The following is a 17,102-nucleotide window of genomic DNA, read 5'->3' as shown; positions in this document are numbered from 1 at the left end:
TTTCACCCAAAGGCCGAAGTGTCTGATAAGACTCTCAGCAGTCCAGGCTGGTTCTGGACTAACACCCCATCTCTCAGCAGGGAGGGATTAAAGGCCAGGGCTCCAACGGACAGCCAGCTCTGGTTTCTCCTGCAGCTTGCTCAGTCCAGTTTGGTCTGTAGCACTTGGTCATATGGATGGGGAGCTGCAGTCCCGGGAGACTGAGTGTGCTGACTGAGCCAAACAGAACCTGCCTGGTCAGTTCCTCGGCTAACAGGAAATTCATGTGTGAGTAGACACTAACAGTGTTTACGAACGTGTTCTGAGTGTCATGGGAAACAACTTAGAGCTTCTAATTGAATAAGTTCACGTCTAGGAATCTCCCCTAGGAGCCCTCCCCCCATTCATGCCCAAAGTGAGTTCCAGTGGGGCTGAGGCCCATGCTGCAGTACTGAATCTCACAAGCTGAACTGGTTACGATGACCTAAACTGTCACCGTTTGGAGCAATGGAGGGATCTGCTCTAGGTCAGCAGGGCAGTGTGAGTGTCTTACACACACCCTCCCAATGGGACCTTGGCCGGCTTCCAGGTATTGCTATTCCTATGCTGTACCCCAGGTCAGTCTAAGGTTAGGCTGTCTGTCCAGCTGGCCTAGTTGATAAGCACTGGTGTTACGATTTGAACCCAACGTTGCTCAGTTACTATGTAGATGAGACCTTCTGTCCAGGAGTGAAGATCCAGAAACCTTACTAGGCTCCAGAAACTCTGGCAGCCACAACGATCACAAGCCCTCACCCCAAGGTTGTAAAGCAGTAAACATTGTTTGGAGAAGCTCTTCAGTGTCCCTAGGACTGTAGAGAGCTCCATGGACACAGCTTTCATGAACTTTCCCATGCTGGGGTGGGCTTCCCAGTGAAGCACCTGCCCGAGTCTTTATGTTCCTCTAAGTAACCCCAATAAACTCATTGGCTCCCTAAGTGAGACTTGAGCGGAATCAATTCTGCTCTCCATGGTCCAGTTGACAGGCCAGTTGCCTCAGGCTGAACCTCCCACCATAGCCTCTGTGGCCTACAGTCTCCAGCAGGACAGACTTCCAGCATGCAGGGGCTGCAACTGGAGAGTAACTCTCCACTCTGACTGTTAGACCAATTTGCCCAGAGTCAGGATTTTCCCTGCTCCATAGGCCCAAAGTCCAGGGGCCCATCTCCTGCCTGTGCATGCCATGGTGGCTTGGGGCCAAGTGTGTATAAGCTATTCTGGAGCCTGTTGAGATGGATTAGGCCGTTCATGGCTAGACCCGTCCTCTCCTGTTCACAGCCCCCCCCCAAAGGAGCACATGGTGCCAAGAGCCAGAGGTACTCTCCCTGTCCCAGGGTTTTATGACATGGTAGATGGCCAGGCAGTGGACGAGATCCCTCCTGATGCTTGAAGCAGACGAACACAGAAGCCATATGCCGAAGATGGGAGAAGAGGCCTGGGTCCCCTTATCCCTGCCTAGAGGACAGCCTTCATTTTGCATTTTCTGTAAGCAAGAAATATCCGTGTCTGGTGAAATAGCTCAGAAGATAAAATGCCGGCCTTGTATGCATGAGATCTGGGTTTCATTCTCCAGAACTCACATAAAAAAAAAAAAATCCAGGCATGGTGGCACATGCTTGGAATCCCAGCATTGGGGAGGCGTAGATGGGTGTAGATTCCTGGGACTTGCTGGCTAGCCAACCTTGCCTACTTGGTGAGTTCCAGGTCAGTAAGAGACCCTGTCTCAAAAAACAAGGTGAATGACTCCTAAGGAATGACACCTGAGGCTGACCTCTGACCTCCACATATATGCACAAATGCAAACTGGACCTGCAGAAACATACAGACGCCCCATTCCCAAAGAAAGAAATATGCGAGCCAGGATGTGTACGTGGCGTTGCGAGCTTTAGCTGAAAGTTAACTGAGCATGGATGGAAATTCTAAGGCACTAGAGCCCCAGGCCTGAGCACAACCTCCTGATACATAATGATATCCTGAAACAAAGTGTGGCCATGAAGGACAACAAAGCACCCAGGAGGAGCTAGGGAACTGAGAGAGTGAAGACCAAGTTCAAACACTCTTCTTAGACACTTGTTAGGGGGAGAAGAAGAGGCCGGCTCATAGGGGCACCAGTTCATGGTGTAACAAGAGAAGCGTATCAGAGAGCAAACAGCCAGGGGTTGGGGGTGAAGGACTGTGATGTTATGAATGAGAAATGCCCCCCACAGGCTCATGTTTTTAGGCACTTGGTCCACAGCTGAAAGTGCTGTTGAGAGAGTTTATGGAACCTCTAGGAGGTGGAGCCTTGCTGGAGGAAGTACCTCACTTGGGGGCAGGCTTTGAGGATTTATATCCTGGACCCACTCCCTGTTTCTGTCCCTCTGGTTCCTAGGTATGGATGAAAATGTGATCAGTCCGCTTTCTGCTCCTGACACCATACTTTCCCCGCCTGTTGCCTTCCTGGCTACAATGAGGTTGAGCCCTTCTGCCCGTATTTTGCACTGTGGTCACATCACTTAGTGGGATACATTATGGAAAATGTGACACTGGTCATTTCGCTGTGGTGCAAACGCCACTGAATGTATTAACACAAACCTAGAAGGTATAGAACCATGGCTAGACCTGGTTCTTGATGAAGTCAAGGGACATGATGTCAGGAGTAACTGACAGTTATATATCGTGGTTATAACGTGGAATATCGCTGTGCCGGAAAATGAATTGCTACTCTAAACTAACAACAGATGTATAATTAGCACACAAGTTCTTGCCTCGTTGTTTACCACTGTATTCATCTTCGAGGTCGCCCATGCTATGAACGTATACACGGCATGTAAGTGAAATTTACCAAGTTAGCACAAACATGAGTGACAGATACCTGGCGCCCTTTGTGGAGACAGCTGTGACATCACCATGTAATAGAAATTTTTGCCTTGGCTTGAGACAGGGTCTTGCACCCAGTCTCCTGCCTCTACCTTCTGAGTGACAGTAGCAACTTCATCTGCACTGAGATCTCAGGAAGTAGCTACTGTTTACACAGCCTGTGAGTGAACCAACCCTGTTTCTAAACAGCTTTAAAATTCTTAAATATGAACAACACAAAAAGGAACAGTGCCTCCTCCCACCCAGACACAGCAGGTATGTGTCACACATCTGTAAGCCTAATACTCAGGAGGCAGATTAGAAAGATCACTGCAAGTTTGAGGTCAGCCTGGGCGACATAAGAGTTCCAGACCACCTAGGCAAACATAGTGAGATCCTGTCTCAAAAAATCCACCACCAATAACACAATACACACAATGCCCATTGGCAGGAGACTAGAAGTCTGTGCACCAGGAGAGATGGGGAAGTTGCCTATTTTCATCCCAGTAGCTCCATTTCAGGCTAGTCCTTCAACCCGGTGTTTCTGAAGCCCCAGTAGCAACATGGAGCACCATGGTTCTTAAAGCAATGGAATAAATTATACGCTGTCTCAAGAAAACCACCGGGAGATGTTCCTGCTTCCAGAACTTTCCTGACATGCTTTGAGACTCAGTGGGATTTAGGGAAGGAGTTCTGCTGGGAAAGGTAAGATGAGGGTGACTCACAAATCAGTCACTTCTGCTTATCACGGCAGTGCACACCTGCAATCCTGTACTTGGGAGATCATGGCGCACACATTTAATCTCAGCACTCAGGACGCAGAGGCAGATGGATCTCTGTGAGTCTGAGGCCAGCCTGGTCTAGTGAGTTCTAGGACAGCAAGGGCTACACACAGAGACCCTGTCTGAAAAAAAAAACCAAGATAAAATTCAATAAAAATAAAAAATTCTTAACAAGAGAGAGAGAGAGAGAGAGAGAGAGAGAGAGCGAGCATATTCCTAGGACAAAATGCAAACATAGCACCAAGTCCTATGTGGGGTTTTGTTGTTGTTTTAAATCAAGGGGAGTTTCTAGGATGCAGACAATACCTCAAAGCTGACCAAAAGTCCCGAGATTCACCTCAGCGTCCCTGTAGCCCAGCCAGGTTACCTCAGGCAAGTTACTTCAGCTCTCGGTGCCTGCCTTCTTGCTTGGGAACACGAAGGCTCACCCATGCCTCTCTGCCTAGACTTTCTCAGGAGAAAAAGAGCCTCATTTTCAATTGTTCAAACACTATGACTTCTATTTCCTCCGTCAAAGTTACTCTGACCAATGTCAGTTCTGGAAACATACGTTTGTAGCTCCAAACAACACTTAAAAAAGATGTGCTGAGAGTCTCTGCTTGTGTTCCGTGTACCAGGAACTGAGGAGGTCAGGAGCCGGTAGAGACCCCAGAGTGCCCACAGAGGGAGGTGAAGTGGGTTACCCTATGCCAAGAAACCATCTGGGACAAACTGCATATATGGCCTGGCAGTCTTCGGTCACTGCTGTATGGACTTCACTTTTAATAACGTTGGCTTTTGTTTGTTTGTTTGGTTTTTCAGTTTTGCTTTTTTCGACACAGGGTTTTTCTGTAGCTTTGGAGCCTGTCCTGGAACTCACTCTGTAGACCAGGCTGGCCTCGAACTCACAGAGAGCCGCCTGCCTCTGTCTCCCGAGTGCTGGGATTAAAGACGTGTACCACCACTGCTTGGTGATATAGCACTGGTTTTTAATTGCATGTGTAATTAAAAACATTTGTGTTTCACTACATATCCGGAACCTGCTGGGGGTTCTGCGTGGCCAAACAACAGGTTAATAACTGCACCCACCATGAAATAATGATTTAGGGCATCACGATGATTCACTTTCAGGATAGATGTCAAGCGGAGACATCAAACACAAAGTACTACAGTTGCTTTCACAGAAAATCTTCATATGCTTTGGCTGCTGGGAGGAGCGGCAGTAGCCAGTAATTCTAGAAATTACAAACAAGGGATCTGTTTCACAAAGGCGGGGCCTCAGAGCAATGCTGATAATTAAAGCTTATAAAAAAACCCCAACAAAATACAAACATAAGGCTGTGAAGGGATGAGCTGGAACTGGGCTCCTCTGGTCAGGCTGTCTAGAGGGTTTGCAGTCTCTCAGAAGAAGGTGACGGGCTAATTACAAGGTTGTGGTGAGTGGCTTGAAATAATTTGATTGCGGGGATAATTTTTACAGTTTGGAGTAACAATTAAAAGGTGTGAACTTTTCTTAATTGACAAAGCTGAGGGTTCAGCTACAAGTCCCCCTCCCCCATCAGGGGTCTGGCTACTCTCTACCACCTCACACAGTGAGCTCACCCTTCCTTACCATCCTCATTAGCACTGCTGGGTAGAAGAGCTGAGGTTTGTGCCATAAGCGAGTGTGTGTGTGTGTGTGTGTGTGTGTGTGTGTGTGTGTGTGTGTGTGTGTAAGTTAAAGGACAACTTGGGGAGTAGCCTCTTTATTACTATGTGGGTCCTGGGTCTGAACTCAAGTTGTCAGGCTTGATGGCAAATGCCTTACTTATTAGCCCACTGAGCCACTTTTCCTGCCCTGTGCTATGTAATTCTTAACAGCTGTCTACTACATAGACCTATCAGAATGAAAACTGTGGTGTGCATGTTCACTCATGAAGCCCAGTAGAACCTGGGACTTGTTATATACGATGACCTCGAACTTCTGACCCTCTTACCTCTGTCTCCCGTCTCCCGAGTGCTGGGATTACACTTGGGCAGACCGTGCCTTGTTTATGTTGTGCTGAGGTTTAAACCCAGGGCTTTGACCATCCGGCGGGGACAGCAACAATGCACACCTTTGATCCCAGTGCTCAGGGGGCAGAGGCAGGTGGGTCTCTGTGAGCTAATTCTGGGACAGCCAAAGCTACACAAAGAAACCCTGTCTCAAAAAAACAAACAAAAACGAAAAAGGGGTTTCTACAGGCCAGGCAAGAGCTACATTCCCCAGTTCTAAAAAAATGTTAAGTATCACAATTATTCTAGAAAAAAATTATTCTAGAGTGGAACAAAACATTATCTTTGAGCAAAGGTGACTGTGAAGAGAGCCCGTGAATAACACGAAATCCTGACCATCTCCTGTGACTCACCCCGGGACTATTTGTGGGTGTGGGGGAGGGCCCTGGAACTCCACCTCCTACTAACTAGCGACACCTCCAGACAACAGCTAGCGTCCTCATTTGAATTTGTGTCTTCTACAGTTTTGGAAGGACAATGGCAGCATACATGATGACTGACATGGACTCTGGTATCTGGGAGTTCTTGGGAGCAAGCAGCATGGTGTTTTAAAAGGTTTTCATTCTGGTCCAACCAGTGCTCCCCTCCTGGCCAGGAAGGAGCTGGTAGGAGACCGAGTGTGCCTCCTCCGATCCCAAGCTTGCCTTTACCCTTCTCCACACTTACTCCCACTCTTTGTTGAGAGGTCAGGAGTGTGTCACCAGTCACTGTGCCAGCGCCTCGGAGGCCTCCGCCAGTTAAGATGGAGCCTGACTTCAGGAAAACCGTGCACCGCTGAGTCAACCTGTTATATGACTTCATGGGGCCCCGCTCCTGAGGTCACAGAGGAAGAAAGTGAATTGGGTAAAATTCCTGGTATTTACACAGTGCAGGTTCCCCTGACTTTCCGGGAAGGAAGGACTTGAGTGGAGCTTCTGGGAACTAAAGGAGAGCCTCCTCGAGTCTGTCGGACGCGTGACGTGCAAAGTGAGGCACTTTGAAGACCCACATCTACGCTGAAGGCCCAGCAGACTGGCAGGCTCACCTGACCTCCTAACTGTGGAGTGTCAGAATGTTGCAGATTGAGCTAAAGTGATCTTGGACAATCTTTAGTTCCCCCAACGGCCATTTATCACCCTTCACTGTGGCATATGAACTAACATCTTTCTTACTGTCAGGTAAAAACTCTTTGATTATATTAACTTAGGAGATCATGAGCTTCTGTGATCCCAACAGCCAAGAATGTCATTGGACATCTGAGACCAAGCCCAGGGGGTTCACCACTTGAAGTAGCCCACCTACTGATGTCCCCCCACCAATGCATTTAGACGATGCCTTGATTTGTAACTTCCTCTTGTTCTGTGACCACGAAAGTTCACGCAACCTCTTCCAGAATCCGTGTTCCCAGGCTGTGTAGGATCACTCCTATGGGTCTAAGAATAAACTGTCTACTTCCATGTGGTGTAGAGACAGAAGCCAGTGCAGAGCAGACTGCAGATCTTGTATTCAGTGATGACCAGGCTTACACCACGTTCTTACTGGAGAAGTTTTCAACTATTATCATAGAAAGTCAGAAACATCTCAAGACACCATAGTGTCACCAGCCTCCAACAGAGCTGGCACACACCACCCCACCCCTCTCTCATGCACACATACCTTCCCTCCCTATTTTTTTATTCTAAAACATATTTTTAAGACACAATTTCATACAGCCCAGGTCTGCCAAGCACTTGAGGATGACCTTGAATTCCTGATTCTCCGCCTCCACCTCCAGAATGCTAGGATCACAAGTCTGAGCTACTGTGCTCAGTTTATAAAGCACGGGGAATTGAACCCGGGGCACTGTACATGCTAGGCAAGCACTCTACACGCTGGACTACACACTCTGCCCCTTTAACTGACTGAAAATTTAGTCCTAAGAAAGCGCAGTAGCCGTCCACATCTGTAATGAATTCTAGCAGTCTGGAGGCAGAGGCATGAAACTCGGTGATTTCAAGGCCTGCTTGGGCTACACAGGGAGACCCTGCCTCAGAAAAACACAAACCAAACTCTAGCAACAACAAAGTAATACCACAATGTGTGTGTGTGTGTGTGTGTGATTTCAAATGAGGTATTAAATTTTTCTATCTGCTGTGCAGTAATGTGTCACCTAATGTTGGAAAAGAAACCAGGAAGTTTCCCTGAGGTTTACGCCCAAGTTTGCCCCACAATTTCAGTTTTATTCTTTAATTTATGCTAATTTATTTACCTGTCAAACACAAAAACCTCCTTGGGCTTTGAGAAAGCTATCACAGATCTCAATCCCGGTTTGCAAATAACTTTTTAAAAAAAAAACCAAAACAAAACAACCCTGTAGGAGTCTGAGAAGGAGCCTCACACCAAGTTCTGGCTTGAACGAAGCTAGTTGTTCACCATATTCTACTCCCAGGGCCCACAGTTCCGGTTCTTTCCTGGAGCAAATCTCCGGATCAGGGCAGTCCTTGCTCCCAACCTACTCGATAATTCACAGGCTCAATGGAACAACTGTCCAGCCTTCCGCCCAAGAAAGGGGCGGGGCACCTGTGGGGTTCCGCAGCTGGACGCCCACGGCTGTCCACTCGGCCCGTGATTGTCCACTTAGAGCTGTCCTTTCGACTTAATGCTCTAGGACCTCAGGAGAACGGGGCCCGTGGACAGGTCATGAGATACCCAGTGGCACGTCAAACCATGGCCTTCTTGCAATTCTCTGGCCCAGGTGGAGGGTGACCCAAAGAGGAAAGCTCTCTCATGCCCTAATGAGTATCTCTGAGAGCCTCAGCAAAGTCCCCAGGGCACAACGTGTCACCTTAAGTGCATACCCCTAAGTCCTGTTCCCCGCTCGTATTCGCTCCTGGCCAGCGCGGAGCTCACCCAGGCTCAGGACTCCCACGTGCCGCGGCCTGCGCGCAGGGCCAGCGTCCCAGGCCCGTCGCGCCACCAGAGCTCTCCGTCCGTGCCACCGGGTCGGATCGCGTGCGCCACGTCCAGGCGCTTTCCTGGCCACAGCTTGCTTACCTGTCCCGTGTAGCAGGTGCGTTGCATCCAGCAGCAGGGCGCCCAGCAGTACGACTGAGAACCCGCAGGCCGGGCGGGCCATGGCTCTGGAGGCGCCTCGGCCTCCGCAGAGTGCGACCAAGGCCTGTGTCTGCGCCCAGGCACCGAAACGCAGCTGCGCCCCGCCCTGCCCAGCCGCTCACCTGCACGCAGGACCCCGCCCCGCCGGCTCAGCAGGAGCCTGGGTGACCCGGGTTTCCTCTCTGGCCTCCTCCCCTTCCTGCTTCTGCTCAGGTACTACCCTCCCAAGCCCGGTAGCCTTAAGGCAGATTTGTCCCCGCCTCTCAGGCTTCGATTCCTTCCACAAAGTCCAAAGGACCTTGGTGACAGCCAGCTTCTCCTCCCTTCGCCGCCGTCCGGAGTGCCTGTTTAGAAGGAAGACCTTCCTTTGGTGCTGCGTGCACAGTACTGTTGAGCTGTGAGTGGTTGTGAAGATTCAAACCAGAAGTTGGTCAGTCCTACCGGTGTTCCTGGCATCCAGTTCCTTTTCAGATGCAGCTGGGCCACCTATTTCTGGTTTCAGAGGACCTGTGGGGTCTCCTTCGGTCCTCTAGGACAGTGGTTCTCAACCTTCCTAATAGCTGCAACCCTTTAGTACCGTTCCTCACATCGTGGTGACCCCCAGCCATAAAATTATTTTTGCTGCTACCTCATAACTGTAATTTTACTACTGTTATGAATCATAATGCAGATATCTGTGTTTTTTCGATAGTCTTCGACAACAGCTATGAAAAGGTCGTTAGACCCCCCCCCCCAAATGGGTCTAACAGTTTGAGAACCATTGCCCTAGGCCATATCACAAAGGATCACAGAGTGATGGCAGATGCTTCGGGAGCTCTTGGCTGGCAGGCCAGGATTCAGCCCAAAGGACTCCATGGCCCTATGGGTCCACGTGCCCATGGACCAGGGTCACTCAGACCTCTCAAGGAACCTAGGACAGGAACAGAAAAGCCTCATACTCCTCCTCATGCCTCAGCATCTGTCCAGGTGTGATCCCCACCTTCTCTTTAGCTCGTGGAGAAGCTGAGCCTGTGATAACTCCCCAGCCTTGGCTGGTGGGCAACAGAAATGAGAAGAAGTCGCTTCTCCAGAGCTGTCCCTCTCTCCCTCCCTTCTTAGTTTCAGTTGGACAATAAAGCAGATGCTCTCCAGCCCTGAGCAGCGGAGGCAGAACTCCATCACAGCTCCGCCTGCAGAAGGCCTGTAAACTGGGGGGTGGGGGTGGTTCTCAGACTTTGGGTTCTAAATTCACTCCCCTTGCTGACAATTCTTGGTTCTCCCTGCTGAACTGAGTACCAGTTTCGTTAATAGAAAGAAACCTTTTTGTTATTGTTTTGTTTTGAGTCAGAGTCTCTCAACGAAGTCCTGGTTGGCTGGGAGCTCACTGTATAGACCAGCCTTAATTTAAATTTAAATAGATCTCAACTTAAATAGATCTGCCAGTCTCTGCCTTCATAGAGCTGGGAATAAAGGCGTGAGCTACCACGTCCAGCAAGAAAACAAAATCTAGAGGAAAAAGCTAAACTTAAAAAAAATGTTTATGCTGACCAAACTGTAAAAGCAGATTTTCGTCTTTTCCTCATTCCAGGCAGACTAAACACATCACTTAGCAAACGCATTGTTTTCCAGGGAAGGTAACAAAGGGGAAAGAACTATCAACAAAGCTACTTGACAAGTCGAGCCCAAGGAACAAATTATTTTATTTAGAACTCATGTCTCCAGCATTTGGTTAACCGACTTCATGGTTGGAACAGTTGACACTGACTTTATGAAAATGAATAATTCAGATTAATGCTAGCCCAGACAATAGCAGCAAGGACGAGCTGAGGAAAGGAAGGAGACATTTGTTTGGTGACCAAAGTCTACCACTGGCCAACATGTCCTGAGAAGACATTTTGATTCTGGGGGGTGGGGGTGGGGGTGATTACTGACCAGCTAGGAGCCCTGGGATGAGTCAAGGAAATTCAGGCAGCTAAATCTGCTTGCCGCTGAGTGAAATAGCAGGCTTAGCGGTGAGTTTTAAAATCGATCCTGTGGGGCTGGCAAGATGGTTCTGCATGCTGGTCAAGGCACTTGGTACCAGGCCTGATAAGAGTTTGATCCCCAGGCCCACATGATGGAGATAGAAAACTCTTTGGGTGGAAGTTCCATCCCAAGCCCCCTCCCCTGGGAGTTGCCTCAGTCCAGACTCCACCCCAACAAACAATGACCCCTCCCCAGAGATGCTCAAGACCACTCCCACAGGGTATTTAAACTGTCCCCCCCCCCTCAGAACAAACATATGGTTTTAAGGTCTTCCTTTTCTGGATCCTCTCTGAGGGACTGGAAAGCCACTGGGGAGCGCTGGTATCCATTAAACCTGGGCTTTTTCTAATTTGGTTTGATTTGGTCTGATTCAGATTATAGCATTGGCAGAGGGGCTTATGGGGTACAGAAACTTTTCAAGAACTGATCCCTGTAATTGTCCTCTGACCTTTTTACATATGCTATGACGTATGTGCCACACAAGATAAATAAATACATGTACAATTTTGAAAAATTTAAAATAGGCCCTGTGTCTGGCTGAGACTCAGCTGAGACTGAGGCAGGAGGATTCCAGGCTTGAGGCCATCCTAGACTATACATAGAGACCCTGTTTCAAGTAACAAAATAAACAAGGGATAGAAAGCATAGACTATTGTTAAGTTTCAAACCCAGGACTAACGACCAGGTGCCTATTTAACATGTCACCGCAGATCTGGCTGCTAGGTTCCCCTGGCATCCCTCCCCTCTTACCTGTTAGGTTCTTACCTGTTACAACAATGGATCGCAGTATGCCCCACCCGCTACCCAGAACTCTCCAGCCCAGGGGCTGGGCTGCCCTTCCCCCAGAGGCTCTTCCCTGTATAAACTAGACATTTTTGATTATCCTCCCCTCCCCTCCTCTTCCCTCCCCTCCCCTCCCCTCCCCTCCCCTCTCCTCTCATCTCCTCTCTTCCCATCCTCTCTCTCAGCCTGGTCACATCCACTCTGGACTCTCCCAGATGTCCCTGCTTCTACCTCTGCTTCCCGTTTTATCTACAATAAACTTCCTCCTCCGTGTCTAGAAGCAGTCATGTCCTTTCATTTTTACCTCTCTCTCTTTTTTTTCATTTAACTATCCCACCACATTTTGACTTCTCTTGAAGCTCTTTTACAAAGGCTAAAAGAACAGAGATTTTTAAAAGCACAGAAGTTTGCCTAGATGTGGAGAAGAAAAGACAGCAGCAAAGTTGATCCTGGTGGCTGGAAAGAGAATGATCAGGCTATAAATGCCTTTGGGAGCCAAGAGAAAGTAGAACCCTGCTCTAGCAAGGGGGAGGCTGATAACAGGATTTACACTGTGAAATCCTCAAAAGGAAGGAATCCACAGCACCCAGGAAATGGCAGCTCCAATTCCAAAACTGGGGGTGAGGGGGTGTTTCTAGTTGGAGCTGCTAACACAGGGAAGGCTGGGAGAGGGCTGCAGAGATGTCCTATAGTTAGCTCCAGGAGCCGCTTCCTGCCTTCCTGGCTGAGAAACTACTTCTGGAGACACAGACTCGGAGCTGCTGGCGTAGCTGAGGCCCTGGGAGGTATTCTAAAGATAGATTCAGAAAATGTATGTATCCAGAATGCCGGGAGTCCATGGCCTGCCAACTGCTCATCCTCCCTGCTAGATGTGAAAGGATCTTCCAGGAATCTGAGCAGGCCAAAGATGCCTGCTGATCCCTCAATGGACTGGCCTGCTCCACCATGGAGACTCCTAGCTTGTTAGCCTCGTTACAAGTAAGAGCCCACAGTGCAGCCCTCACTTTCAAGGGAAACTTTGAAAACTCACTTAACTAAACTAGAAAAAGTAACATGGTAGGGGAAAGACTGTACAGGAGAAGACGAAAGCAAAGCCAGACAAAAGTAGTTGCTAACTCAGAGAGACGTAGGTACCCGAGGGGCAGACACAGGTGGATCTCTGAGTTTGAGGCCACCCTGGTCTACAGTGTAAGTTCCAGGGCAGCCAGAGCTACACAGAAAAACCCGATCTCGAAAAACAAGAACAAAAACTTTTGGAGAAAATACTCAACAGTAGTAGATGTTTTGAAAAACAAGCAGAGAAGCTGGAGGTGTAGCTCGGTGGTAGAGGCCTGCTTAGCATACACAGGATCCCCGAGGGAAGAATATTGAGCTGCAACTCATGAACTCCAGTAGGTTCCCGGCAAAGAGCAGATAAAACAAGAGGTTACCGACGTCATTCAATCCTGCCCAGGGAAGAGTGACATGAGTCTCCAGACTTGACAGCCTATGGAATGTCCTGAACAAATATCATGGACTCTCATCATGACACACTGTAGTGAGACTTCAGAAACCTCTGACAAACTGACCCTGTGACTTCCGGAGGCAAGAAGTGGGCCTTACCGAAAAGAACAGTCATGAGGACGGCTTGGATTTACTTGTCAAGAGCAACTCTGGAAGCTGGAAGACGGTACTTTAAAAAAAAAACCTGAAGAAGGCTAACTTTTTAAAATTATAGGCCCAGCAAAACTACCAGAAGGGTAGGCCAGAAAAATACTGGGACAGGGAGGGGATGTGTCCCACATACCTTTTCACAGGAAAATACTGGGGGACACATTCCATTACAATAAGAAATACATAAGGGCTGGCAAGATGACTCAGTGAGTAAAGGTGCTTGTTGCCAGCTCAGACAATCTGAGTTGACTCTCTAGGACCCATGGTGGGGAGAGAACCAACTCCCTAAAGTCATCTTCTGACCTCCACATGTGCCCCATGGTCTACTTGCTCCTGCACGCACGTGCGTGCGCGCGCGCACACACACACACACACACACACACACGTGGGATGACTTATTTAAGATTTAGAGAGAGCCAAGCAGTGGTGACACACACCTTTAGTCCCAGCACTCAGAAGGCAGAGCCAGGTGAATTTCTCAGTTTGAGGCCAGCCTAGTCTATGAGGCTAGTTCTTGGACAGCCAAGGCTACACACAAAGAAACCCTGCCTTGGAAAACGAAGAGAAGAAAAAAGAAACACTTGAAACACAGGCAGGGTGGACATAAGTTTCTAGAAGTTAAAACTGGTAAGACAAACCAGAAAACAAGAACAACAACAAACAGAAAAACATGACCAGCTTAAGAATATAAGGTTACAAATTTTAAAATTAGGTATAAAAAGTACTTACTTAGAATAAGGAAAGACATTACAGCAAAATACAAACTTAAGAAGATCACAAATGTCTCAAAATTCAGAAAAGTAATACAATATCTTTACCATACCTGCTTGACATATCATTTTTTAGGTCATTGTTTAAGGTACATCTCATAGGAGACCATTGATTTGTGGAGGTCACAAAATGTGACCTTGCCCATAGATGCACTTGCGTTTCCTACAGCCATTACATTCATGGGCCTTGCAAATTTAGGAATTCTTTCGAATTCTGTTTCTGTGATTCCTGTTAAATATAAACATCAAAGCTAGATGGTGCATACCTGCGATCCCAGTGCTTGGGAGGTGAGCACAGTAGGGTCAGGAATTTAAGGCCAGACTCAGCTGTATCGTGAGTTTGAAGACAACCTGGCTCTCATGAGACTTCATCTCAACACCCGAACCCACTATGCGTGAGTGTGTGTGTGTGTGTGTGTGTGTGTAGAGACTAAAGTCGTGTGGCATATTCATAATTATCTATGTTGCAATGATCTGGAAATTATCGATTTACTTGTAATAGAAAAACTTTGATAAGGCATAGTGAGAACCGAGTATTATGCTTAGGTTTTTACTGCTTAGTTTTATTCCTTTTTACATTTATTTAATTTGTGTGTGGGATACCTGTGACAAAGCTTACCCGTGGTTTCTCTTCCTACCACGTGGGTCCTAGGGATTGAGCTCAGGCTGCCAGCTTTGGTGGTAAGAGCCTTTTCCCACTGAGTTGCTTTACTGGCTAGTTATTTATTTTTCTAAAAGGGTTTCACTATGCAGTCTGGGTTGTCCTGGAGCTTGCTATGGAGACCAGACTGGCCTCAGACTCACAGATACCTGCCTGCCTCTGCCTCGTGAGTACTTCCAACTAACCATGTTTTAATTGGAAAAAAACTCATGGTCTGAGTTTCTGGCTCTGCCCACTTTGAGTTGTATTCATCTTCCGGAACTACCCACAGACTTCTGATGTCGGCCGGGGCTGGGCAGGTTCATAAGGGGATGCCGCTGTGGGCTTGTTCCTGTGACTCAGCCCAGTGGGTGGATGGAGGGCTCGATGAGGTTATTACCATGACAGTAAGCCAAATGACAATCGAACTATAATGTGGCTGAATTAGGTAAATACGTCTTGCCAAACCTCAGTGAAATGTATCTTCAGGAATTTACATCCCTTTAGTCAGGTCCTAAAGTCCCTGAAGCCACCCAATGATACTATATTCCATATGGAACTGAGTGACGGTGCGGGGGGGGGGGGGGGGAGATGGGAAAGGGGGGCAGACAGAGAGAGACAGAGAGGGGGTGTGTAGTTAAAATATGCTCCTTTTCAAGTGTTACAGAGGCAGACAGCCAGGGGTCTCCAACTATAGAAGGTGCTGCCCAGGAATGCGTTTCCAGTTTCAAGGAAGCAGAAGCCCCACCCAAGGGAGAGGGGAGGGGAGGGGTACCCGGGATGATGTGCAGCCAATAGTAACCGGCCCTCTAAATTCTGTATCTACTCTTCCCTACAGAGCAGCTGCTGCAGTGATGAGCTCCTTAGATTATAATGGTGTGCTCACAACCCAGCATCCTGGTCCTCTCCGGGCACAGCTGAGCCTCCCAGGGAAGGAGTCAGTATTGAGGGTACTGGGCTTTTTCTTTTGGGCCACCAAATCATGATACAGAGACTTAATATTAGTTCTGAATGCTCGGCCTTATCTTATGCTCTCTTCTTGCTACCTCTTAGGACTAAATGTGTTTCTCTTTATCTACATTTTATCTCAGGGCTTTTTACCTTTTCTTTCTGTATATCTTACTTTCCTGCTATTTCTATGCATCTCCCTCATTCTCTCCTCTCTCCTCTTGTTCTTTCCTCATTCCTGGATTTCTCCTCCTATTTATTCTCTCTGCCCAGCAGCCCCACCTATCCCTTGCCTGCCTATCTATTGACTATTCAGCTTTTTATTAGTCAGGTCCCTTAGGCCGGTAAAGGAAACAGAGGCAACACATCTTTACAGAATTAAACACATGTCCTTACGTCATTAAACAAATGCAGCATAAACAAACGTGACACATCTGTGCATAGTTAATATTCCACAACAATTGAGACTGCTCAGCCTACCCACCTGAATATTAGGTGAGAGCAATACCCGCCCCCCTTGTGTGTGTGTGCGTGTGTGTGCATGTTTGTGTGCATGTATAGAATCCAGAAGACAGCCTTGGGTGTCATTCCTTAGGTGTTTTTCTTGCCTTGCCTTGATCTTTCTTTCCTTTATTCTTCCTTCCCTCACCCTCCTTCCTTCTTTCTTTCCTTCCCTCTTTCTCCTCCTCCATTAGCCAGGGTCTCTCACTGATTTGGAACTCTTCAGGTGGGTTAGGCTGTCTGGCAGTGAGCCCTGGGGATCTGCTTGTCTTTGCCTCTTCAGCACCGGTATTGCATGTGGGCACCACAGTGCCTGGTTTTTATTTAGTTTTGCCTGGATTCTGGGGGCGGAACGCAAGTCTTTGCACTTGCAAAGCAAGTGCTATACGACTGAGCTAGCTCCTTTAAAGCCTTGGGTCTCTTTTCTAAAAATATATCTATTTAATTTAATTTTATGTGTGCCTGAGTGTATATCTCTGCACCTTATATGTACGGGAGCCTGTTATCAGAAGAACTGTCATATCACCTGGAACTGGAGATATAGATGCTTGTGAGACACCATATGGATGCTGGGAACTGAACCCTGGTCCTTTGCAAGAGTGGGAAGTAATCTTAAGCACTGAGTCACTCCATTCCCCCACCCCTACCCCTATCCCCTTGCATCTCCTTAAAAATTTATCCCAGGGCTGGAGAGATGGCTCAGAGGTTAAGAGCATTGCCTGCTCTTCCAAAGGTCCTGAGTTTAATTCCCAGCAACCACATGGTGGCTCACAACCATCTGTAATGGGGTCTGGTGCCCTCTTCTGGCCTTCAGGCATACACACAGACAGAATATTGTATACATAATAAATAAATATTTAAAAAAAAATTTATCCCAGCACTCGGGGAAGCTCAAAAAACAAAACAAAACACAAAAACAAACAAACAAACAAAAACCAACCCTACGGTCTTTTGGGATTAAACCTCATTTTAAAACAAGCACAGGAGACGCTGCTGGTGCTGGGAGAACAGATCCTAGTCATATCGGGAACGGATTTGATGGGCATGAGACGGGATGACTCAGCAGCTGCTGACATGACT

The 17,102-nt window shown here is 47.9% G+C and overlaps 1 protein-coding gene across 2 annotated transcripts in view; it reads right to left on the bottom strand.

The window, feature by feature from the left end:
- The window catches only part of Cdcp1 (CUB domain containing protein 1), a 42,625-nt gene extending 33,799 nt beyond the window's left edge, over positions 1-8,826 (bottom strand). For both annotated transcript variants that reach the window (XR_012909917.1, XM_075964035.1), the window contains exon 1: positions 8,664-8,826. Coding sequence is in view for 1 of the 2 variants with exons in the window: in XM_075964035.1 (XP_075820150.1) it covers positions 8,664-8,745 (82 nt within the window). In the remaining variant the exon portion in view is untranslated. The remainder of the gene's footprint in view (positions 1-8,663) is intronic.
- Positions 8,827-17,102: the final 8,276 nt, after the last annotated feature.

This window comes from Microtus pennsylvanicus, chromosome 3 (genome assembly GCF_037038515.1).
Source record: "Microtus pennsylvanicus isolate mMicPen1 chromosome 3, mMicPen1.hap1, whole genome shotgun sequence".
In the NCBI taxonomy this organism is placed as follows: Eukaryota; Metazoa; Chordata; class Mammalia; order Rodentia; family Cricetidae; genus Microtus; species Microtus pennsylvanicus.
The sequence above is the reverse complement of the archived record's forward strand: the minus strand, read 5'-3'. Positions and strand labels throughout refer to the sequence as shown.